General features: G+C 39.2%; 1 protein-coding gene across 1 annotated transcript in view; it reads left to right on the forward strand.

Annotated features, from left to right (window-relative positions):
* Positions 1-6409: 6409 nt before the first annotated feature.
* Positions 6410-26795, forward strand: part of ZNF598 (zinc finger protein 598, E3 ubiquitin ligase) — an 824015-nt gene continuing 803629 nt past the window's right edge. The window contains exon 1 of the mRNA XM_044088900.1: positions 6410-6765. Within this exon, the coding sequence (XP_043944835.1) occupies positions 6589-6765 (177 nt within the window). The 5' untranslated portion in view covers positions 6410-6588. The remainder of the gene's footprint in view (positions 6766-26795) is intronic.

Below are 26795 nucleotides of genomic sequence, written 5' to 3' on the forward strand. Positions count from 1 at the left end.
TGATCCTATGAAAGCATTTAGATTGCAGGCTAGAGATTGCCTTCTGTATCAGAGATTGATATCAGAGTATAGACAAAGAAAGAGACAGGGGGATTCTAAATGAATGAGCTGCATTGGATGAGTTTTTAAGTGAATCTAGAACAGACTCTACTCTTAAAAAAGAGATAATTAGTACAGAATATAAAACATATAATATCGATGTGTGCAACCCAGCAAAAGTGCAGGGCCATCTTGTAGGTACAGTGTAGCAACACCTCAGTGATGCAGAGATGATAGGGGTATTTCAGGGTGTATGTATGTGTGTGATGATCTACAGGAGTGCGTGTTCCTAAATCTACTAGAAAAGATTTGGAATACGATTAGATTAGCAATTCACAAAGAAAGAATGGGAGGACATATGTATGTCTCCCAAATATGTAAGAAAATCTAGAAGATTTAGGATTTTTGCCTGGAAGTGTTTGCATGCATACTTTTATACCCCAAGCAGACTCCAAAGAATTTTTCCTCTGGTAAATGGCAAATGTTGGAGGTGTGATGGGGAAGAAAGGGGTAACTTATGAATCATCTTATCTCTAATAATCTTCTAACTGATACCGAACATGGTTTTCAACCAAGCCATAGGACGACCACTGCACTTTTACATTTTACAGACACCATCGACCATTTTAGAAATAGTGGTCAGCTAGTCTCTTCAACATTCCTGGATTTATCCAAAGCATTTGATTCAGTCTCCCATCACAAACTTTTACAAGAATTCCAGTCTCTTAATTTAGCCTCTCTGCCCTCCACTGGTTTCATGACTATTTATCAGACAGAAAACAAGCAGTAACATTATTTAATGAATTCTCTCCTACTTTATCTGTTACACTTGACAAACATCTGGCAACTGTCATTAAAGATGTTTACATTAAACTTGGCTCCCTTTATAGAGCTAAACCTTATCTCACTAATTTCTCCAGGCAATCCATTGCCAGAATACATTTACTGTCACCCCTCCTATATGCCTCTGCTATTTTCACTAATCTGAAAAAAACTGAACTAGTTAAATTTTAAGTACCTTATAATAAAATTGCCAGATTTTCTAACAATGCCCCATTTAGAACATGCCACTGTATTACATTGCAGCAACTTGATTGGCTAGAATTACCAAATCTCCTTATATATACCCAACTTTTAATAGCCCACAAGATAATATATTATCCTGAGAAGTGTCCAGCTCTACAAAATCTACTTAAAATCCATTCCAACAACTCAGATCCTCTGATAAGCTCCTTCTACAAGTTATTAGATCTAATAACTTCCATGGTGACTGTTTATATTAAGTAGTATCTCCAGGTTATGGAATAAGACCCTGCAGCTGATTCTTTCCACTTCTAACACTCATATATTTAAAACACTTCTCAAGTCTCACCTATTCAAATCATGGCTCTGCTCATGTCTTAAACCAGGCTGAATACTATTATTATCTATTGTACTATTTATAGTTCTTTTTTTTTCTACCTGACTCATCTTATACTTAGTCGTTTTTTCTAAGTTACCTACATCTTTTTCTTTCCCTCTTCCATAATCTTTTGATACTAAAATAAACTATTATTAATTTATTAATATATACTGATTTGTACCTATTTAATATAGTTATTTCCTCTTATTATTGTACTGCTCTTAGATTGTACTAAAAGTACATTTTTTGTATGTGTAACTTATGTGAATTTATCTATTATTGCAGTTTGCCCTGTTTGTATATTTTTCTTATTTTATTTTAATTATCTGTATATTTTATATTTAATTTTATTTTGTTTAATATTTTATATTTTATATAATACTGTTGATTATATAGTGTAGTCGCAATGTGGGGCATTTCTCCTGGGCCTCCGCTGAAAAGGGATAACAGCCCAGTCAGACTATCCTGGTAAACAAACATAAAATAAATAAAATAAATAAAGTGAGAACATGTGCTTTAGGAGTTGATGAGTTGTCAGACTTTAAAAATTCCATGCAGAGTACTCTGTTGGGAATATTGGGTGAGCAAATGAGTGTAACTAAGGAAATTGTTTGTTTGAGCTGGGAAGGCAAATCTGAATTGTCTAGCTATAGTAATGTCTCATTATGTTTAATTTTGGTGGCTGCCAAAAAAGCAATTACTAGAAGATATAAATCAAAGTCTAAACAACTATACTTGTAGTGAATATTACAACAGAGATAAAAGAACAGTAAGTGGGTTCTTTAGAAAAGAATACGAGTAAATTACACAGGAAAAAATGGAAATTTTGAGAAGAATACATGCAGAAAAATGTTTTGGAGGGGAGATGAGGTTTAGGAGAAGGCAGCAATCAAACAATTTATGAAATGGTACTTTGATTATATAGTGTAGAACAATATTTGTGATGTACAATGTTTGAAAATGTGAACTTATTAATATGGTTTGTTTACTTTTATATAAATGTAAGTTTGCTTATGCCACAAGTGATAATTCAATAAAGGTGTTTAAAAAAAGACTAACCTTAAAGATAGACAAAGTAGGTCTTTCTTTGACCTGTAATGATTTACTTATTCCATGACTGGGAAAAAATTGAGTTATGGATCTCTCAAAAAAAAGCAAACATTGATCAGTGCACTATCTAGCTGTATATATATATATATATATATATATATATATATATATATATGTGTGTGTGTGTGTGTGTGTGTATGTGTGTGTGTATCAGTGCACTATCTATCCACACACACACCTATGTGTGTGTGTATGTATGTATGTTTAGAAGCTTTAGTCATGGGTTCATAGGTTCACAGGAGGTTACTAAGCTATTGGCCCTAATGCCTTTATAAGCCCAGCCATGTTATACACTTGTTTCCCTATTGACCAAGTTGTATGTTCTATATTTGCAGTGTGAGTCTATGATTAAGACCGACTTCCCACATAAGTGACACCCCTAGGGTAAATTTATGGTCTCCCATCCAGTTGTCTAAGTTACACTTAAATAGGGTCATTGAGGAGCTCTGTTTTATGTGAATTGGGAGTTTGTTCCAGAGGAATGGCAATCTCTGGGAGACATATCTGTCTCTGCAGCATGTCCTGTTAATGTTACAGACTAGGTTAAGATCCCTAGAGTGAATGAATTTTGTCCCATTTGACTTGCGGATGTGCAGCATTTTCATTAGGGCAGGGTCCAAGACTGCTCTATAGGCCAGGTACAAGTTGCCTGTCAGCAGCCTATAAGATACAGAATACAGTGACAGGGCCTTCATTCTGTCCATGTAGGTCATGTGGTGAAGGCCCAGAATGTTCTTGGTGAGAAAGCTCTAAGGTCTCTCCAGCTGCTGCAAGTGTATGGTGAGATACATACAGAAGGGAGCATTGTACTCTATTACTGGTATGATGAGGGATGAGTGCAGGGGAATTATGAGATCCTTAGCTCTGGATGTGATGCCCTTACTTATGATAGAACAAAAATTATCAAATAAATCACTGAAAGTGTAACAGTACTGCACATAACGTCCTTACTAACTTTTATGAAATCTAGTAAAGGCTGAATAGTTAATATAAAAGTTATTGGAAGAAAGATAAATCTTGATGACCTTCATTATTTATTTATCTATTTATCTATCTGTCTATCTGTCTACATTTTCTTTACTGGGGTAGTGCTCCGATTACAGCTTGAGCCATTTTAGGCTCAGCCTGTGTTGCAGGCAATATTGTAACATTCTAGAAAGTAAGCAACACAAATATTACAGTGAAATTTTCCACTATAAGAGGCTAACAAGACAGCAAAACAAAGTAATGTGCATTCATTTGGGGAAACTATGTATATATTTACAAGAGACAAAGTCATGACAGCAAGAAGTTAAGATAAGAGGGATGTCATGAAGATGGAGATTATTTGATTATGTGATATATCCTGCATTATGACATTTGCATTTGTATTGATTTGCAGGAAATTTCTTAAAATGAGGCTTAAGTGTACAGTAGTTTGTAATCTCTGTGAGATCAAATGGGGAAGTAATGGCCAAAGCTTAGGAACAAGAACAGAGAAGCTATGAAAAGAAGTCTATAGTTTGACAGCTGGGATTTGGCATGTGAGGCCAGTTTCAGCCTGATTCCTGACATTATAGGTTGAGGTGGATGTGATAAGTTTTATAGTAAGTGAAGTTTCATAGTAAGTGGAGTCTAGCTGGATCAATGTGTAGAGCAGGGAACCTAGAAAGACGCCGGCTCTGGCTTGAACTGGTAGCCATTTTGTTTTGGCTACTCTAAGTCAGTAATGTTCATGCTGAGTGGAGTTGGTGACAAAATGGCATATTTTATTGGAGAAGGTCAGTAGGGTGGTTGTATTTCTGCTAGAAGTGGTGGCAAACAAAAGTAGGCCATATTCCAAGTGTGTAAGCAAAATGCCTTTGCCTGCAGCAGTCCTAGATGGTGGAGAGAAGAACTGAGAGAGTTTCTAGACCCAGAAAGTAGTTGATTTTTAATATGAGCTTTTGTATCTGCACTTGGTAAGTGAGGGAGTGATTGTGTCAAATAATAAGGTAGCTAAATGATGTGGAAGTTTCAGTATGATTGTTGCTTAGGTCTGTAATAATGAGGGTCCTGTGGACTCTTGAAAGTCTCTTCTTAGTGCCAAAGAGCATAGTTTTTGTTTTGGTTGAGTAGTTTTTTTTTTTTTTTTTTGGTGGGAGGGTAGAGCCATTTGTTTAGTTCTAAAAGATCAGTTTGATGAGGCTTTTGAAAGTCTCTTCTTAGTGCCTTAAGTCTGATAAGGTTTTGCTATTGAGGCAGAGGTTATATATGTGATTAGAGTGATAATGAATCCATGGACAAATGTTATCAGGCACTAGAAGATGAGTCCAATGGAATTTATTCAAACAATTGAGTGAACTGCTTAGCTACAGAGAAGTAGAATGGTAAAAGATATTGGGGATGGGGTATTTCTGTTCAACTGGTTGTGGTGGTGTTGTGGACTCTTTCAGAAAATGTGAGGGTGAAATGTTGCTAAACAGACAAAGTATGTGTCCAAGGGAGTTGCCAGATTGACAACTTATGTGTCCAAGGGTGTGGACTTCTTTAGGAAGATGTATTCCTGTGATGTTATTAACCGCTTGTCACAATTTTAAGGGAATTTAGGAAAGATATTTGTTTTTATTTCAGGTATTTGGCTTTATGTTGCAAATTGCCTGTTTGGTGATGTTATGCAAGATGATGGTGTTCTTGGCTAGAGGGAGTAGGTTTTTTTCCGATATTGCTAATTTTCATCCTAGAGTTGCATTAATGTTTTCTGATCTTGGGTGAGCAAATCAGTTTTGCTGTGCTTGAAGAGTCTGGTAATTATGGTGACATGGGTATTTAGAAAGGAATTAATGTCTGAGAATTCGAGAGAGGCAGTGTTAGCTTCAGTAAGGCCAAGCATGTGTGTTCAGTTTATAGTAGAGAGCTATTAATGTAGTTGTGGGATTTTGGTTTGAATGAGATGATTCTGGGGGAGTATTTGGTTTTCATGTTTGAATGTAAAAGGTTGTAAGCCAGTAATAGCTGAATATAGGGAGATGGATTATGATGGAGAAAGTTTTGTATAACAGAGATCAGGATCAAATCCTGTAACTTGTGTCTATAAGTTGAAGATAGGGTTGCCACCTTTTCAAATGGCCAAAGTGGAACATTTTCAGGACAAACATCAGATTTTACAGGCCAACACATACCCACGGTCATAGCATTTTAGTTGCTTATTCTGTTTCTTATAACATTTAGGTATTTTAGATACAGAATAACTGTTTTATGCAACTATTACATAAAATATAGGAAATAATTTTGTCCTAAAATCTCAGGACATTTGCCATTTTTAAAAATTTTTGTCAGGACACAACTGCCCAAACAGGGACTGTCCCTCGCAAAGTGGGACAGGTGGTAATCCTAGTTGAAGACCTTAACCATTATGCCAAATCCGCCCACGAAGGGGACGTAATTGGACAATATTTAAAATAGTGAGGAGGAGTAGATGGGGCAGTGTTGTGAATGTAAAGAATTACGAGGTTGTTAGTTGTGTAGATTGGTGGAATGTCTGGCGAGCACTAATAACCGAGGCAGTAGGTGGAGGGGGATAGGGTAGTAGCTTATATAAAGTCTTTACGAGTAAGTGGTTTTGCTAGTAATTTGTATTTAGTTATATAGGTAAGTGTGCTTTTGTATGGAGGTGTTAGTTTTGACGTGGTGGAAAGCAGCTTGTAGCGGTGGAAGATTTTGAACCTTGTACTTAGTTGAAGAGGAGAGATATTGCGTTAAGGAGTTCAATTCATTATAATTATTAAAAATATACGGACAGTGACAGCTTAAAGGATATGATATAACACCACCGATAATAACTTTAACTACAAAGCAAACCTAAGTGTTGTAGGGTTACTATGGTTGTAGCAGCTTCCGGTGACAGTGCCATTCATTTCCGAGTGTACCTTCCTTCGTGACATCACCGGGCGGGCAACTGTATGGAAGTTTCGTTTCCAGCTCAGCGAAACGTTTTTGGATTTAGGTGGAAGTATTCACTGAAGCAACTGTAACTTGGTAACGAGTGACTTCTGTGCTTACTGTAGGACCACTGGATCATGGCTGCCGTAGAGAAAGTTCCGGATAATGAGGGAAACTGTGTGCTCTGCTGTCAGGACCTGGAATTGCTTGCCCTGGGCAAATGTGATCACCCGGTTTGTTACCGTTGTTCAACGAAAATGCGGGTCCTGTGTGACCAGCGCTACTGTGCGGTGTGCCGTGAGGAACTGGATAAGGTAAGGGTTGTAGTACGTTGATGCTGTCTTGCAGACTGTTGAACTTGTATAAGAATGAGTTGGACTTGGGCTAATAGTTCGCCGGGTTTAATAATGGGCCTTTACCTGGAAAACTGTACAACGTGTTGTGCCGTCATGCTGCAGGAAGTCTTGGGACATGTTGTGATATTCTCTTAATGAAGTAATTTTCTTCGATAGTACCTGAGGAGTCCAACTTTCATGCTTTTAGATACCTTATCTGGCGTCCAAAGTAGCTGTCATAGGTGTTATCCTTATTCTTGACTCATCACTTCAGTTCTAGTATATCTCTCATAAGTTTTGGTCTCATGATAGTGACTTAATTACGTATGCAACTTCGGCTTTTACGTCTTTTGTTTTTAATTGTTTAACTATATTTGATAACTCAACCATCCAGAGTAGTTGTTATACGTGTCATCCTTGTCTCATCACTTCAGTACTGATGTAGAGTAGCTTGTATATTATATATAGCTGTATTCTATATAGTTTGTATGTATGTACATATGTGTAAATGTGTATGTATATTCGTATATATGTATGTATATGTAACGCAAAATATGACGTGGGAGGAGCTGCAGAATCAACATATCCATCGCGTTTAATTTATCAGCTGATTTAGGTCCCTGATTGTGGTATATGTGTCAGTATTAGACTTGTGGATATAAGGAAGGCTATAGTGAATCATTGTACTGAATTAAGGGAGAATGCTGCCAGCTTCTCTTGGTAGCGTATTGTCTTTAATCCCACGATCATCTTATTTAGGAACCTTCTGGGGTTTATTGGTTGTTTGATCCGTTTAGTGGCGTACACCAAAAGGGATAGTTTTACTCAATCAATGTTGAATATAAGACAGTGGTCGTATACTTAAATCTGGATGATAATCTCTTGGCAATTAGCGGCACTAAGTACGATTTTTTTGACTACTGTTGTCACATGATGATTGGAAAAAAAGTGAATTGGTAACAGAAATTCCAAGGTCCCTACCTCTGCTCTTTTTTAGTGGGGTATTGTCTGCACTGTACTGTATGCTGAGTAGCGAGATTGTCTGCAATATCTGAAAAATATTGCATTTTTTTGTATAATTTGAGCACGTTTTCAGTACAACCGTTTTTTTTTATAAGTGCTCCTGTTTATGATTGTGAGGGGGGGTGGGATGGGGCTTGACAGTAACTCCCAGATTGCAGTAATCTGCACACTTTAACCACAGGTCCTGTTTCACGGTCTGGGGATTGGAAAAGTAGATGCTAAAAGAGAGGGGTCCCAGCACTTAGCCGTGCAGGACACCTCTGGTTACCTTCTTACTTTTGATGAGGTGTCTGACACACACACACTCACTCACTCACTCACATACTGTATGGGTTCTGTCTTTTAGCCAGTTTACTGTCCGTCTTGCCCCATGGAAATCTCAAACATTTAGCTTACTCGTAATGCCTGCATGCAGTATAGTGTCGAATGTCTTGGCCAGGCCAAGATTTGCCATGCAAACAGCATGACCATTGTTGACAGCCTGTGTAACCCTCTTGAAGATTCATTAGGCAGGCTCTTCCCCTGGAAAAGTCGTACTGCTTGAGGATCAAAGCCTAATAAGGTCTGTGTCATAGTTTGGGGTTACTTATGATACTTTCCATGGTTTTTGTAGATGAAAGCTTTTCAGACTGTTATGCTAGTAGAAGGACCAACCTCATGGAGGGGCATTACCCCTGTGGTGTGCTGAGTTTCAGAGTGAGAGAACCTGTCACTAAAAAGTAACAGTTTGACTCTTTGAGGGCATGCGTGACACTTTACATTTAGATATATTGTCAGGCACATTGAAGAAGTATTTTTAGTATTTAGATAGCACCTTAAGAATATGATTGTGATTTTTTTTTGGGGGGGGGGGTTAAGGGATTTGTGGACTTTGGATAGAAGTATTGGGGATAAAGTTAGCACTTACTGTATTTGCTTGTAGATAAGTTCCAAATTGAGAGTGAGCTCATACCTCAGTCAGAATTTCCCAGTAATCAAATGTGAATCAGTAAATAAATTAATAAAATAATCTATAGATCCGAATGGGAAGTGATGCTTTGAGTAAGTTTAGAGAGGTGTGTGGTGATGGGTCGTAATTTCCTGCTGTAGAGAAAAAAAGGATTTGTAATTATCCTTTGCTTCCAATGCTAACGTAAGTTCTTGAATTGCTTTAGTAGACCTAATACTATTTTTCAAGTTTTTAGTAATATTTATGATACTGTCCTTTGATGGAAGGTGCAGTGGTGCAGCAGTAGCATCGTCGCCTCACAGAAGAGGTTCTCCGGTTCGATTCTCGGCTGGGGTGCCTTCTGTGCAGAGTCTGCATATCCTCCCTGTGTTCATGTGGGTTTCCTCCCATGTTACAAAGACGTGCATCTGGAGCATTTCTCCCCGAGCTTCCACTGAAATTGGCACGTACAGAGTTGGACTTTCCAGTAAACAAATATTTAAGTAAAAAAAAAAAAAGAGATGTGAAGGGTTTTGGATCTGCTGTATAATTTAAGTTCTTTTACAATAAAAAAGTTGTTTGGTGGACCTTCACAGTGGTTTTGTTTTTGAATTTCTGATTATAATCTTCCCTGGTTGGGGCTGACAATTATAAGTGGACAATGGGTCTCCTTTGTGACGCTAGCTGCTGTGTAATCATTGTGGCTGATGCAGTCATAGATGGATTTTGGATCCTCCTCATGAAATTTTAAATGAGGTGAGTGAGATTTGACTACTTTGAATTCAGAGATTTGCTGCCAGAACATTACAGATTTTGAAGGTGAATGTTACTTGTTTATGGTTTAACTTGTCTGGGAAAGGGGATACCAGTAAATAGTGCATGAATTGACTATATTCATAAGAAAAGGGTTGAGAATATGATGTTTTTGAGTAGGTTTAACTAACAACTGTATTGAGGATAATTGAAGTTTCTCAGTATTGTACAGTTCTTGTTAATGGTGAGTTCGTACATTTTAGAAATCTTTAAATGATCGTTTAGATGAGCATTGACATTGTCCCGTAAGATACTATAAGTTGATAGTTTGCCTTGTTTAAGGCGATATGGAAATCTGGGTTCAGTTTCTGGATTTCTGAGAATCTTTCTGGAGGTGATGTGATCATTGACAAATATTCCTTAGATGCCACTGCCTAGAAGGATGGCAGAAAGTTTGAGCCAGTGTGCGGAAGCCTTGAAACACCAGGTGCAGGCCATCTTTTGTGAAGCAAGTCAGACTGTCTGGCATCTCTGTTTGTTCCGACATGTTGGATGCTTCTGGAATGACACCAACAGTTGTTTCAAATAAAAATAAATTTATAATTGCTTGCATGTATACTGTAACATTGCAGACTTGAAATTGCACATCAGTAGCATTAGAGTTTTTATGTGGAGGGCCATGTTAAACTTGGGGGTGGGGTGGGGGCTGCGGCACTGAAAAGTGATTCTGGATTGACCATGCAAGTCATGCATGATCACTAGTTATGACCAGTATGCACTTGCATTATGGGAGCATGGAAAATAGAGTATGTGTTACCTATTAAGGACATGGGATATAACTTCTAATCATATTTGGCAGTAGGCTTCTCACATAACCAGTACTTAGGTGTGAGACCTAGGGTGTAAAGAGTTCTACTTTACATGGTTGGGAAGCCTGTTCCAGAGAAGGAAGAATTCTCTGATTCACATGCTTGTTCTCCAACGTATCCTATTTGCTACATTACAAGCAAAGTTTTTAAATCCCTAGGTCAAGTAATTCTGATGCATATTTATTTTGCGGATATGCAAAAAGTTCATCAGAATGGAATCCAAGGATGCCTTGCGTGCCAGGCAGAGATCACATTTCAACAGTCTGTAGGAAACCATCTTTTGTGTACCTCACAAACAGCAAATTTTAGAGACTATTCTCAAGTTCTCACCCAGTGATGAGCAAGGATACACTGATGCAGACTTGACCCAAAGGTCAATTTCTGCTTATAAATTTATTTTCAAAGCCATGGCTTCAAAGGTGCAGGTGATTCTGGTTGCTTCTTGGTAACCAAGGCAAATTTCGCAATCCCAATTTTTTTGAAGTTTTGTCTAGCTGTTCCATTTCGATTGCAGCATTTGTTGACTGATCCAGGTCTGTACTTCCTCAAGTTGACAGCATGGCTGCTCCATTTTCACTAGCTCCTAGAGTGAGTTTTTTTTTTTTTTGCTAGAGTGACTTCTAACGATCTTCAAATCACTTTGAAGATGTAAAGGGAAAATTGAAAAGAAGTTTTATGTTGACTTCTGCCAGGAACACGCCCCTTTTCCATACTGATGTTGCTGATCCTTTGTTCATAGGTGTTTACTAGGCTAAGGGCCTTTTTAGTCTAGCCATGCATCCCAAATCTCTGACAAGTTCTGATACCCTTGATAAGTGTAGGCATGGGCCTGGGAGATGAACCATTTATACGTTACCTGTTTGCATTAGAGACGTAGATGCCAAACCAGGGATGAATTTCCGGTTTCCCATCCAATTGTCCAAGTTGCACTTGAATTGGGTTAGGGAGAAACTGTTTCTCATAGATGGGGAGCCTGTTCCATAGACTGGGTAGGTCCTGTTTTATATCACAGGCAAGGTTAATTCTTTAGAATGTTTAATTCCCATACTCTTTGTTTTGTGGATATGCAGGAGGTCTATCAAAGTGGGGTCTGACAATGCCCTGTATGCCAGGCATAGATCTCCTCTCAAAAGCCTGTAGGAGATAGAGTACAGGGATAGGTCCGTGAGGCAGTCTACATAGGACATATTACTTGCACCCTGTATTCTTTTAGAGAGGAACCTCTGTGGACGTTCCAGTTGTTGGATATGCCTGGTGAGGTACATACTAACGGGGGCATTGTATTCCATGATCAGTCTGATGAATGCTGAATACATTGGAACCAGTGACTTCCTTGGACTTGGATGCCATACCTTTGTTTATAAGTTGCACAACATAGAATGATTTCCTCACCACTGTAGACAAGTGATGATCAAAGGCTAGATTATATATGTGTGTCCCTAAGTCCCTGACTGCTGGGTCAACTCTAAGAGGTGTGTTGTCAGTATGATTTTTTTTTTTGTCTGCCAACCATCTAGCCACTTCCTTTATTCTGCATTCAGTCCATATTACTAGAGGGAATGTTATTCATGATGCAGCAGTCATTCAGACACAGGGGGGTTATTTCTCTTCTAAACTAATCTCTCTCCTTTAATTGATGATCTGAGAGCTGCTGATTCCCTTATGAGCCTGTGCATTCTCACTCACATCCCCTGACCTTAGTGACCAGAGCCAGGAACATGTCCCTGACCTTTAGTGTTGCACGTACTATGCCTCTTTGTTGTGGAGTTGTTGGTATTGTAGTAGACAACTGTGTAGAAAGTGTTTTGGACCATTTTTGTTTTCTGCATAGCAAGCATAAGTTGATCATAACAGCAACAATGGAAATCGAGCACAATGTTGTGGCTACTTCTTAGGTGCCTGTGTATGAAGGGTTGCATTTTGTTCCATTTTTAATATTTTATTTTGAAACTTTAAGGTAGTGACAACAAGGTGGTCATCTACAAAATGTGCTTTCCTGTTTTACTCACCTGAATTTCATTATCGCTTAATAGTTTTATTAGGCACCAGGTGGAAACAGTGTGGTGTTTGGTTGTGGCAATAAAAGCCCTCAAACACTAGGTTTACTAGCTTCGTATAAGAGGCTGTATGTCAGTTCCTCAAAGGCAGTTCATAGTGTTACAAAACAAAAAGGGAAGTCTGTATTAAGATGTTGGGTAAATAACTCACTCAGTAATGCCGTTCTGTCCCGAAGACGTCCCTGCATCTCCATTGTGTTTTACATGGCACAGACCGCGTTTGTAAGTACACAGAATGTAGTATTCCCTGTATGTGCACTGAAAGAAATGTTGCCATGGCTGATGAAATGCTGTTTTTTTCTTCTGGTCAAATTTGGGCTTGGTGCACATTTATTATTTACATTATTGTGAGTAGTGGCCACATGGCTCCTAGCTTGTCATAGAGTGTAATATCTGTCTTGTGAGGGGAAAAAAAGTCTCGAGTGCTGAATGTCTGCAGCATACAAGTTGCTATAATGGCCATTCCTAATGAAGCATTCAGGGGCTTCCTGTGTGTAAAACACACATCTTGTCTCATTGGAATGTAGTCTTTTTGAAAAGGTACATATTCATAATCATTCATAAGTGATCCTGGAACTGCTTTTGCTTTTATAAATTACTTGCATCCTAAAATGTTACCCATGTTCTTTGTAATTTAGATGTCTCACTGAGAATAAAAATGACAAATGTAACCGCTACAGTGGCATATTTCAACGTGCTGTTGTTAGACACGCACACTAAACCCCAGCAAGCAGTATCATTTTTATTTGACTGGTTCATGTAATGACTTTCTACTTTAACATGCGCCAAGCTTCCTCACTTTTACCCCCCCCCGCCAAAAAAAAAATCCACCAGTGCATACCTCTGTTTTTTTTTTTTTTATAGAAAACATGAAAAAAAAAATAACCGTACTAACTTATTTCAGCCTTTATTTCTTGGACTCCTATACTCCCTGCAGCTAACTGTAGTGATTGTTTGCATGAATCATGTAATTTCCCTTACTTTTATACACTGTCTCACCTCCCAAACAAATATTTCCACTTTCTAAGCATATTTCTGATGTGTTATTTCGAAGAAAGTAAAATGCATGTAACTGCCATATGTTTACACACATCCTGCCTCCATACTCCCTGAAAGATGCACCACTTGGGTACTCATGAGATGCTGTGTTGTGATGAAAGTCAAAGAAAAAATGCTCAGTCATATTTATCTTGTAGCTGTTACATGTGATACATTGTCCCCACCCCAATAAGCCAAAGCAGTGATTACCGCAACTGTCCTTTTTATTTTCATCCACAGAATACTTCGTAAACATATAGTCATTTATGACAATCACTCTGATGTATGATCACCAAAAGAGATGAAATAACAGCCACAAGAGTGTATTTTCACTTGTGGCTATAGGGCACCTTACTTACACATCGGATGCCATAAAAGTAAGCATGTCTGAATAATGTAGTGTATTGTGTTTTGGAAAATATGCAGTGTTACCACTGTCTTCAGATCTGTCTGGTTTCCTGAAAAAAAGTGAAAGAGAAACGGAAAATACACCCCGAGACTGCCTCCCTGTACTACTAATGGACAGAGGCAGTTCCTTAATACTTTGAGTAACCTATGCATGGGATAAAGCATCTATAGTATAATCCCATTTACTTTCTTTAGAGGTAATGTGTAATTATCGCCCATGGGATGGCTAAGGCCAATCTTTAACCAAATTGAATAGGTTATTTCAAGCACAAAAAGGGAAATTGGCTAGGTTTATTTTTATTTGTTTACTGGGAAAGTCCAACTTGGAACGAGCCAATTTTCAGTGGTGGCCCAGGGAGAACCTCTCCAAGCACATGTCTTTGTACCAAGAGAGGAAACCAGAGCACCTGGAGAAAACCCACACAAATGCAGGGAGGACATGCAGAGTCAGCACAGAAGGCACTCCAGCTGCAAGTCGAACCGGAGAACCTCTTGCTGTGAGGCGATAATGTTAACTGCTGCATCAATGGCCCTCAAGGGTAGCTAGCCTAGTACTTGCTTATTAACCCATGGATTTTGCGTCATACTTTGTATGACTATCATCCCTGACTTTTTTTTTTTTTTTTAGAATCAGTAATGTGTAGGACATGGTTGTCAGTATCCATTGCTTTCCTTCTGTTGAGGTAGATGATAGGACTTTGTGCAGTTTCCCTTATTTGACACCGGGAAGGCGCCAGCTGCTGTGGTCTAATAATAACTTTAGTCTTTTGCAGCACCTTGGACTATACTTTTTATGGGAGTCTGCTTGGGTTACTGGCTTTTTTTGAGCATTATACAGAGTGACTGGCTGGAGTAAAGCCTAAAAAGTAAAACCCATAATGCTCACAGACTAGGATAGATGTTCACTTTTCAACACGACAGCAGCGATAGAGGTGAAATTCTGTCATCCTGATATAAATAAAGAGTAAGGATTGAGAATACAGTCTTTGGAAGGGTAGATGATCAGGAATGTCTTTTTGGTGGGCTGGCTGCCCAGTTTAAGAAAACTATGCCTGCACCCTCAAAAGGTGACAAGGTTGATAATGATGGTCTGTTTTAAGGGGTGTGTTTATGGAGTAAGTGCACCAGAGTTCCTGTTTCAAACTGTCATGCTTCATTTTTGGCATTGAGATTTAGACCATGATCTTAAAATTACAAGTTTGCCTGAGTTAGGTCCTGTTGGAGGATGTTTTCAAACAGGTTGCTGATTTCTCCAAGCTTGACCAGCCAAAGGCCTTTAGTGTCAGGTTTGACATCAGAGAAGCAAATGCGAAATAGAAGTGGTCCTAGAACAGAGCTCTAGGTTACACCACTGGTGCCATGGCTCTTGTGGGGAAGCTGTGCTACCAACTCTTAATATGGTTGGCTCTCCTTCTCAGGAAAGTAGGATGAAGTTAACTTCACTCCCTATAATTATCCATTTGTATGGCAGAGTTCTTCCTGTATCATTACATTGCAAGTTTGAAACTTGCAGTACAAGGAAATGGTAACAGAAAACAGTTTCTGTCAGGGGATTGTATTGCTAAGCAGGTGCCAATCTGTCAGCTCAGCTTGTCTTTCAACTGTGTTCTCTGCATCCTTGCAACTGCACAAACATTAAATAAGATGGATTGTAGCTACTGCTGACAGTACTAGCAGTTCTGTAAGACCACCTAAAGTTTCTCAGTGCAAACATGGCAAGGAGTCGAGCAACTTTGGGATGGCACCAATGAGAGGGAGCATCAATTTATGCAATTCCATAGAACTCCCACACTAAAAAAATTCTGTTAAACCATGCTAACCATAAAAAACAAAGTCTTTTAAGCCTTAATGAAGAGGGCAATCTTTTTTTAGATGAAATGTTTAACCATGGTCCTATCTGCTTGAGTTGGTGGCATCTTTGGTGTTATAGGATTGTTTAGATCCACTTATTAAAGAGAGTAGGTGAAGTTTCCTGATGACCTGGCCAAATTATAAATACTTTGCGTCTCCCTTGAAAAGAGGCCACTTTCCTAGTGGGGCTAACCCAGTGGACAAAGCATAAATAAACAAGCAAGCATATAGTAGTAAAATGCCACAAAGCGATAAAGGTTGACTTTTTAAACATTATTATAGCTAGAATCATGCATCATATATGCTGTGCATTTCAAAGACGTGCAAGTTACATACCATTCACTAAAGCTTAGATCAGCCTTAATAAAAATATGTATTTGGTATCGAGCTACATTACCAAGTAAACAGTGTCCTTTTCCTGTCATACCCTCATTCTGCTGTGAAAACTCAGAATTGTATATTTTTACAAAACAAACGGCTGTTTCAACACGGTTTCTTTTTTCATGAAGCTATGGAGCTTCATGTGACAGAACTGTCAACTTCTCCACTTTGTCTTCAATTGTTATTGCTCTATGTAAGGCCATTCAGCCAGAAACCAGATTCACACACCATGCCTTCTTCACCAAGGCAACAAAAACTCTCCTTTGAACATATGTGTTCACTGTCTTAAAATGAATATCTTGATGAAGACCATTTCCTGTCAGTCAAGAGTTTCATTCCCCTCCTACTCCTCCCTTATCAAACCCAGATTACAATACAATGCATCCTTTGGCTTCTGCCTCTCCAAGCACCAAAACAAGTTTGCCAAACATAAATTGATTCCTCAAAAAGAAATCTCCTCTGATATGAGCTCCCTAAGTTACCAAGAGAGTTTGTCTCTTAAAGACTCTTGCATGATTGATTTACAGAGTTGTAAATGACCCACTCCTGCTTGATTTATTGCATATCTGCAGGATTAGTTGCTACCCCATGAGATTGTAGTGACTAAATCTGTGTTGCAGCATAATTAGGACTTGTTGATGTGACAGATACCAATTTCCTACTTGTGAGACAAACTCCTGTGTATTTTTTTTTTATTTTTTAAACCGGAACTCAAGCTCATTATTTTCAAGTCCAATTTAGACAAATGGATGGGAAACTCCCTCCCATCACTTATGAATAGGAAGAGAAATTTGTTTGTAACAGTGCGACTACAGTGGCTAGGCTTTAAATAGGTTGCCTATTGCATAATAAGCTGCGAGTCTGAGATCCTTTTTCTGTTTGTCATATTTCCTCAGTTCTTGAACTGTAGTTAGTGGGGCCGTGGACTAAAAATTTGCCTCTATACTGGAAGGTCAGAATGCTGCATCAGATTTTTTTTATTGCTTCAGTTTTCATTGTACTTTTAAAGGAGAGCACTTTTTTTTCTGTCGGTATAAAACTTGCTTAAGGTAATAGAAAAACATTTTTTTTTCCTGTGGAGAAATCTTAATTTTTGGGGATGGCAAAGTGTTTTTGAAGTGCTTTTTACTTTGTTTTTATGAGACAAAAGTAACTTTTGAAGATGTTTGTTTTACCAGCTTTTGTTGCTAGTTTTCCATAGGAAAGAGGCACCATTTTCAGCTTGGCCATGGAACATACTCTTGGTTCCACAGTTGGTCCTTGAGCCTTAACTGCTGGTGGGTGACTCTCTACTATGGCCATTAGTTGCACTTCGGACCACTCCTGTTTTACCCAGAATCCCTCTAGTGTAGCATCTACACCTACTACAGGGCAGGGGTAACCACGTTCACCATGGCTGTTGGGGTCCTGTCAGTGGAGAAGGAAGAGCCACTCTTGCTGGTCCTCGGAGAGGGGACAGAGAAGGCTTCCCTGTTTTTTCAGAATGCTGTGCCCATTCCTGGGGAGCTGCTGTAGCCATTAATAACTCAGAATATTTTTTTTTCTGTCAAAACAAAATGGAACAGAAAACTAAACCTATATCTACTACTCCTCAAATTTCCTTAGGAGTAGTTTACTGGGTCTGGCTGAGTGTTATATTCAGGGTATTGATCCTTTTTCTTATAAAGTAGTTTTTGGTGAAAGAAAGAGAGACCTTTTTTCTTGAAGAGATTCAAGATTCTGAATCTGAAAAGGAAGATGAAGGGATACATATACCTCGGGTTTTAGCAAGCTCTGCACAGCGTGCAGGAATAGAGCAAGAGCTGCTGCATGCAATATGCCTGACTAGTGATCCAGGAACGAGCTCCTGGGATGTGCATGAGCGCTCCTGCACTATTCCTGCACAGACACAGCTCCTGTATGCTATTTATTCCATTTGCTGGTGCAAACCATGCAAATGAGGTGAATTAGCGATCCAGGAAGCAGGCAGGCGTCTGTGCAGGAAAAGTGTAACCTGCAGAAATGTATTCGGCTACTAACTGAATACATTTCTGCAAATTACAAAACGGAGGCATGACAGCTCTAAAGAAAACATGTATTCAATGTAGAAAGCATGTATTCAATGTAGTAGGCATGCCACTGGCCAAGTATATGGCCATTGGCATGGGAAATAGTTGCAAAATTATAAAAAAAAACTACTTTTTTTTTTTTTTGGGCAGATTTTGGCCGTTTAAGCCTAGGGCAGCAGTGCGTAAAGCGGGATCGACCCCAAAGTAATGAAAAACATTGGAAATAAGCTTTTAAACCAAATTCAGCATTCTGCCATAATAGTCAATGGCATGCATAAGACAACAAACAATACCATGGAATAATGGGTGAAGACTGTCAGTTTTGTAACCCTGCATTAGCAGTCAGTTTTATGCAATTGAGAGGATTGATACTGAATCGCAGATTTCCCCCCAGTGTTAGCTTGCACCTAACCGTGTAGGTGCAGCAACACCATGGTATAAGCATAAGAGGTAGATGACCTCATAAGCGGAAGTGTCATGCATGCTGTAAGCTTATCGGAGCTCTGCGGCCCGTGTTTGCCCTTAGCTAAGCACAGCTAAGGAAGGGCTGTGTGTCTGAGGCTGCCTAGCAGTGTTTACATTCCTATTACGGGGCTCGATATGATGACATCACCACGTTCCGTAATTGAGGATGATAGCTCGGAGGACATACCTAACGGCCAGCGAGTGATGGAGGCAGTGCAATCCTTCAACACAGGGCGGAGACCGGATCAGAGGAGTGAGGACCGGGAAGGCAGCCACCTCTCTGGGTCGGATAAAGAGGCGAACATATCGGAGGACTTTTTCTTATTTTCTGGTGCAAGATCGAAAAGAATACCGCCAAATCGTACATATTCTACAGTCGCCAGTAGAATGGAAGGGTCTAACAGACTGAAAGATACTGGTGACACACACAAACAACATAAGGAAGTTAACACAGTGGGTATGTCCCATACCAATAATAATATAGACAATTTTTTAAGTTAACTTTTGATTTTGAATTTAACAAGAATGCCAAAGCAAGGGAAGGAATACAGGGGCAGTCCTATTCCAATTTAAAGAATGTTATTTATAACTTTGGCAAAAAATTAACGCAAATTAAAGGACTACAGATTGACAATTTATATTTGCGAAAATGTATATCAAGCGGGATTGTACCAATGGGGCTACGCTTTTTCAAACAGCCTATAGGTGTGGAATTAAATGATGTAAATATTGAAGCATGTAACAAAATGTTTGACAAGTTTGGAATTCAGTTTATGGAATTCATTATAGTTTGCAATGATAACAAAATTAGTAATTTATTACAGGAGGTGGAGAGAATGAATGAAGACATTACAAAGGATTTAATTTTCCCTCAGTGGGAACAGTTATATAATAAACAATATACATATGCTGAAAATAATTCCAAAAGAATTTTTGAAAGGAAATGTAAGAAATTTATTTGTGATACTAACCAGTATGCTAGTTGTAAAGCATACAAGTGGAATATGAGAGTAGATAAAGAACAGCATGGATACACAGATATACATGTAGAGAGACAAGATACATATTAGGACAGGGGGTATGGAAATGATTTTTTAGAGGAAGATTTTGCGAACAAGGGAAATTACAGAAACAACCAGAGGGGATACAGGGGGAAGAAATTTTGGAAGAAATAGGATGTTGTGCAATAGAAGATGAGCAAGAAGGACAAGATATAGTAAGACATGGAGTCATTAACATGTGGAATGACTTTAAAATATATAACTATACACCTGTTAAGATTAATAAGGAGCACTTTTTGGTATTCTCCAAGGGTATGAAATACATACCGAAGGGCAAGTTTGATTATGTTGATGCACTAGTGGAACTAAAATTATATACAAGGAAATTAAACCTTAGTTTATTTTTTCAAGATAATAAAAGTTCCTACACCACTCCAAGTGCACTAAGGAGAAAAAGTAAGTTTATTCCGCCTATGCACAATACCATAGCTACATTTGAGAAAGTCATAAGCAAGCAAATATACCAGCTGAAAAATAAGAGCCTTAAGGAGACAATTTATACTGATTGGGACAAATATTTTGATAAGTTAATTAATGAATTACAGGTTGCTAACATCAAAATATTGGTACCAGATAAAGGGGGCAGAATAGTATTAATGGAGACAACTAGGTACAACGAAATGATATTTTAAACAACATCCATCAGTATGAAAGATCATCCTTGAATCAAATTAATATAGCCCATAGGCGATTAGATCTATATTTGGAAGAATACTTATTGGACGAAAGAATAGACCAGGAATTATATGATTTCTTAAAAGTCCAATACCCAGTACTTGCCACTATTAATGGTATACCTAAGGTACATAAGGATATCGTAGATCCACCACTGAGACCTATTATTGCAGGAACGTATAGTAAGAACTTTCCATATGGGAAAGTTATTGATCAGTGGCTCAAGAGCATATACAAGAATAGTGAACATATTATCAAAGATTCATGGGAATTTTTGGGGAAGTTTACACATGAACTATGGAATCAGAAATTACTTTTTGCTAGTGTAGACATAAAAGACCTATTCTCATGTATACCTAAGGAGGAAGGTATTACTAGGTTCATGGAAAGTGTGTATAACTTTAGTGCACTAAGTGAAGATAAGAAAGCATTAATACATGAATTTATTAATATAGTTTTGGATAATAATTTCATATACTTTGATGGTGAGTATTATAAGCAGAACAATGGTGTGGCAATGGGGGCAGCTTGTGCCCCCATCTATGCAAACCTTATTTAGAAAAGAAACTTTTTGTAACAGTTATCTTGAATATAACAGTAATCATCCGTATTCCCAGAAAAAAAGCATTATCAAAGGCCAGTCAATCAGAGTTGCTAGGATGACTACGGTCAAGGAGGATTTCCTTAAGGAAATGCATTTTGTGAAGAAATTATTTATAGATAGAGGCTACCCTGAGGATTTGGTTCAGGATGTTACTTTGTATGTTATTAAGGAATGGGGGAAAAAGTACACACCAGTGTTGGGTGTAGGTCCATCTAATGCACTCACTAATACTAAGAATAGTGCTTATAACAAGGCGTTAGAAGGCCAAAGCTTCCAAAAAGCCTGCATAGTAAAGTATGGTAAGCAGGCTAATCAAGTCAAACGGATTATAGATAAGAATTGGAATATAATCACTAGTGATGATGGAATTAGTGACAAGTTGGGAGCAAAGCCTATATATGTATATAAAACTGACCAGAATTTAAAAAGCATACTAGAAATAAGAATGAATAACATGAACAACAAAAAAATATATTCTGGAAAAGGAGGTACTACCAAATGTGGCCATTGTAACCAGTGTAGTAATATTATAACCAAAGAGAGCGTAATATTGGACAACATTCTTCGAAGTAAGATATATTTTAGCAAAGGAAATTGTCAAACACAACACTTGATTTATTTAGCAGTATGCTCAACCTGTGGATTCTTTTACGTAGGCAAAACGGATAGGAGATTAAGAGAAAGAATATATGATCACCTATATTGCATACGTAAAAAGGATACCAACAATGCCTTGTCTAGGCATTTAAATAGTAATCCAAATTGTATTGGATTCTTGTTTGGTATCCTAGAAGTGATAAAAACTAATCCCAGGGGGGGGAGACACTAAGGGTCTAGTATCAGAGAAAGAAATAAAATGGCAAATCAGGTTAAATGCAGCAATACCCCCGGGATTAAATGAATGTATACCCACCAAACCTCTCATAAGAAATTAATTTAATGAAATTAATTAAATGTACTGTACATGTATTTTTATTCTCATAATAATAAATATTATTCACATTTTTTTACATCTACTAGGATATTGTATATTTATGTTGCATATTATTAGATATTATGAATAAATTAAATTAAACCAGGTTTATTAATTTTAGAGCAGCACTCTATTATTAGGGATGACATATATTTTAAATGCGTTTTTAGATATTTCAAGCAGTATTCGTAGGCAAGGTTGCACATACATTTTTTGCACATCTTTTACAATGCACATGTAGCACTTTAAAAGGTTTATTAATCAATGAAGTTCATATGATTCATTTTTATGACAGTTTCTAACAATAAAAGTTTAATTAATTATTGTATTTTAATGTTAATGAATGTATTTTGGGATGTATCTGCAACTTTAAGCTGATGCACAGCTCATTGATGTAATTTCTAATTTTGGCGGTTTTTTTACACTATATAAAGACCATTGTTACTAGCAGACTATGTTCTGATGAAGTCTACAACACATAGATGAAAGCGCTAAACCAGTGATTTTATTTTGTGTTTGAATAATAGAAAATAAATTGTGGATAGTGACTTTTTAACTAGAACTGTTTCTGTGCTTATTGAACTATTGTGTTGTCGAGAGTTCTAGTTTGGCTTTCTTTTTGAGTGTTTACATTGCCTAAATGGGTGTGCGTGCCACGCACCGGGTATTTTTTAAAAAAAATAACACAGGAAATAGTAGCTCTGTTCACATCTGAGCACTGGGTATGCGCGGTGCGCCTCTGGGCTTAAATGGGAAGCAATGGGAAGGGAAAACAGCAGTAGGAATGCAATGAAGGAGAACTAGCATAGCTGGCAGGTGAAATGCATCAGAATCAGCCAATTACACAGGAAGCAGCCCAGCACACAAACTATGCAAACACCTTTCGCTCTGCTTTTCCTCCCACAAACTCTACACCACCGGTGTACACAGACAAGGAAATTTATCTGCCAAAACTAACAAAATGATAAGGGCTGCTGTCACTCTCGTACATCAATATGTGGAAGAGACTGAGGGTGGTAAGGATGAGAATGCTGATGACCAACCCACAGTGAGGAGAAGGAGGCAGTTGTATGTTAGTTCTAAAGGGTAAGAAGTCTGAAACGTAGGTCAATAAAACCTAAGATCTGTACTCCACTGACATGCCAACGAAATGGAAGCCAATAGAGTACCTGAAATACCAGAACAGTCATAGCAAATGTTTACAGTTGTCAGGTGTGCCCCCCCCCCCACACACACAATCTTATGTAAGAAATGCAGTAACATGTACGTGTGGGTTGAATAACGGTGGAGCACAGATTGCCTGAGCTGCCCCAATTTACAGGATAGATTAGTGCATGTGTACAATATGCAGGAGTCTGTGTGTTAGGTTGTTGTGTGTTGTATATTGTGTGGAAGTGGTCAGCATGTAGGCGTGGAGGGTTGTGTCTTGGTGGTGTATGGCCAGTACTCTTGATGACAGGGCCATTTTCCGACAACTGCAGTGCCAACCACAATGTAACCCAGCAAAACCCAGTTCAGCAGTCATCCATACTTCTGTTCAGATGTCAATAAATGTCACTATCTGAAAGATGGACATGCCATGAATGTGGGCCCAGACATACACACAGTACACAGGTGGAAGTTCCCTAGACAGAATACATAAAATTTAACTGTCAACTGCCCACACCTTTGGAATTGTACGTACAGGTTAGCAGCACATTAGTTGTCTGTGTAGTGTGGAATACTGATGTAGTCTGGCCAATCACTGGCAGACCACAAAAGGCACAGTTATGAAGTAATGAGAGACTGCCTATGTCCCTGCACAAGGCAGCATAAGGGGAATGTCACAAGTATATCTGAGTCAGCTGCAAGAAGCTTCCATATTACACATGCACTCGGCTCACTCCACCATCAGCCACAGGTTTATCACAGGCCATATCCCTGCTGTTTGGAATGAGTACAGTGCGACCCCCCCACTTTCCTATGGGAATACCCACAGAATGCAGCATGCTGAAGAGGTGGCCCATGCAGGTGTGTCCCTAGCTGTAAGCAGCATCCAGAACAATGGATTAATATGGACAGGAACTGTTGCCATTAACACCTTGCACCCTTACCTGTCACCCCAGGGGAATCCAGTGGCTTGAAGCCTGGGACTGTAGGAGTGACGGAATGCACTTGCCTACGTCTCTATCAAATGCCCTACAGTTCTCTGTCAAAGGCCTGTGCCTCACCCGTACTGCCAATGTATGTTATCTCATGGGGTCCCAACTAACAACATAACACGGTCAACAGAATACACATGCAAAGCTATGTCGACAAATCCCAGTAACATGCCCACCATGTCCTACTGCATGAACTGTGGATCAACCCCTAAATACCGCTAGGATGAAGGGACAACTATAGGGATACTTCTCAGATATCACTCACATAATGTTAGGAAGAGGATAGACAGAGTGGGGGGTGTAGAAGCATGGACGCCATGGAGTGTGCGAAGTCTGAAACTGTGTGCCCATACTACTCCTGGCTGCAAACGCAGTAATGGGTGGCTACAAACCTTGTAAACCACAATGTGAAGGGGGACTGACCAGATATGAGGCCTGCCTCTGGGTAACCTGGGCGAATCTGTACTGCTGAGAGGTATGGCCACAGCAGGATATGGTCATTCTGGTATGTCGATAGATGTACAAGGAAGGGATCTTCAGCCACCACAGTACCAAGGTGCTGGACTGTATACACAGACCTATCAGCTACCCCTCCAGAATGGCATGAGTGTGCAAGAATATGTAGGCCGCAGACCGCAATACTGGACAATGCTTCATTCATCTTGTATTTCCCAGGAAATAACTGTGAGCAAATAAGTACATCTGTCAGTAGTTGACTTAGTACATCACAGTGTAAAACAGTACATATGTCTGGATATCTCCGCTAACAGCAACCATGTAGTACAAGCAGCACAGACACAATAGTTAGTGTCGCACTATCTTTTGCTTATTGTGACTCCATATTGTCAGCCTATCTACATATATCCTGCAGAAATGGGTTGCTAGCTGTAGGTGTAGAGCACAAAATCCTGCACTGGAGTACAACCTACCTGGAACGGATTCACACACTTGATACAGAAGATCATACTGGGCATGCTCCTACACTTAGAATAATGAAGCCCGTGTCTGACAACGACAGTGGACTATACATATCTGTCAGTTGCAGATGTCTGTTCACACCATTCATGCTTTGTACACACATTGGATAGGAATGCTCACACATATCCCAAGGCCAACACACTATAATAGATCAAACATGCACAGATGTGGAGAAGAGAGACAGTGACAGAGATTTCCATCCCACCACACATCATTTGGCCAATGTCAATCACTGTAGACATTTGCTTTTGGTAGCCCTCGGCCCTATAGTGTCTGTGGTGCTTGTGATAACTGTGTAACATAGTAGTACAAATCGGTATTAATCTAGCATTTGTATATCCAGTCCTGTCAAATGTAAAGTTGTGTGTGTGTTTCCAGAGGACTGGCTTATGGCCCATTCACACACGCTGCACTTCCCATTGCCCATGTTAGCACACTTGCTGATGTCAATCACCTTGAAATAACCCTCTGGCCATGTCTCAGCCCCATAAGCTCCGTGATGATTGCGATAGCTATGTAATGCTATAGTGTAACATACTAGTTAGGTAGGAGTTCTAATCTTAGACGTGGCAACTGTGAGTGTGTTTCCTTGATAATACCTGATATTATGAACATTCACAATTACTACTATGCTCCCGTTACTCCTCCTTTAGCACTGCTGCTGATGTTAGTCACCTTCAGAGATACCTGTGGAGAGCTCTCCAACATGTAAGCTCCATGGTGTGTGCCATAAATGCTGGATAATGTAGTAGCAGTAACTACACAGGTGTGGGTTTGAATCTCATCTGTGGCAAGTATTTGTGTGTGTGCGCATATGTATGTGTGTGTGTTCCTCACCTTAGAAGTACCTTGGGACAACATCCATCCTATAAGCTCTGTGGCATGAGCATTAAATGCAGTACACTACAGTAGCAATACATAGCTAGGTAGGGGTTTGAATCTTAGTACTGGCAAGTGTGTGTGTGTGTGTGTGTGTGTGTGTGTGTGTGTCATCAGTATCCTGTGTGAAGGTTGCTGTGATTGTGTAATAACAGGATGCATTGTGGGGTGTGTTTTGCTAAATTATTATGTTGAGGACTTAGTATATGTCACAATGTCGACCTTACAAGAAAAATGGATGTCAAACACCAGAGAGGCTGGTGTAGATGATCCATAGCCCTACATGTGACATTATGGATTGGTGAACAGTATAGGCAACCCTTCTATTACTCAGAGAAAAGACTCCATCCATGTCTCATACACAAATGCACTTGGCTAGGCAGCAACCACTATATTGGTAGTTCCCTGCATATTGCTCACAGATGGTAACCACGGTGTGATTGCAGTGGACTACATGCCTGTTTACCACAACCGTGCCACTGACATCAGAAAGTACTGTGGTGTGTTACATCTCCTGAATTTGTTACCCAGCAAGTAAAAGGACATGGCACTCTCTCTTCCATCCCTGCAGTAGACAAATAAATGCTTACAGTGGCCCTTTTGCTATGTTCTCCACTGGACACCTGCAGCAACTGTAGAGTCTGCAAATGTCCCCCACAAAGGGAATACCATGCCTTATACACATGCCCTGTATGGACAGACGCCACTAACTCCACTGAATACCTGTATCATGCTGTCAATGTAGGTGCAAGCACGACCTCCGTTCCATAGCCCGGTCTCCCCATATTAGGTCAAGAATGCTACAGTCTCTCCACACATCATGCCCCAGAGACCTCGAGTACACTTCCACACATCAAGCAGCATGCATGTGGGACAT

Source organism: Protopterus annectens, chromosome 12.part0 (assembly GCF_019279795.1).
Source record: "Protopterus annectens isolate FY-2018-M chromosome 12.part0, PAN1.0, whole genome shotgun sequence".
Taxonomy (NCBI): Eukaryota; Metazoa; Chordata; order Ceratodontiformes; family Protopteridae; genus Protopterus; species Protopterus annectens.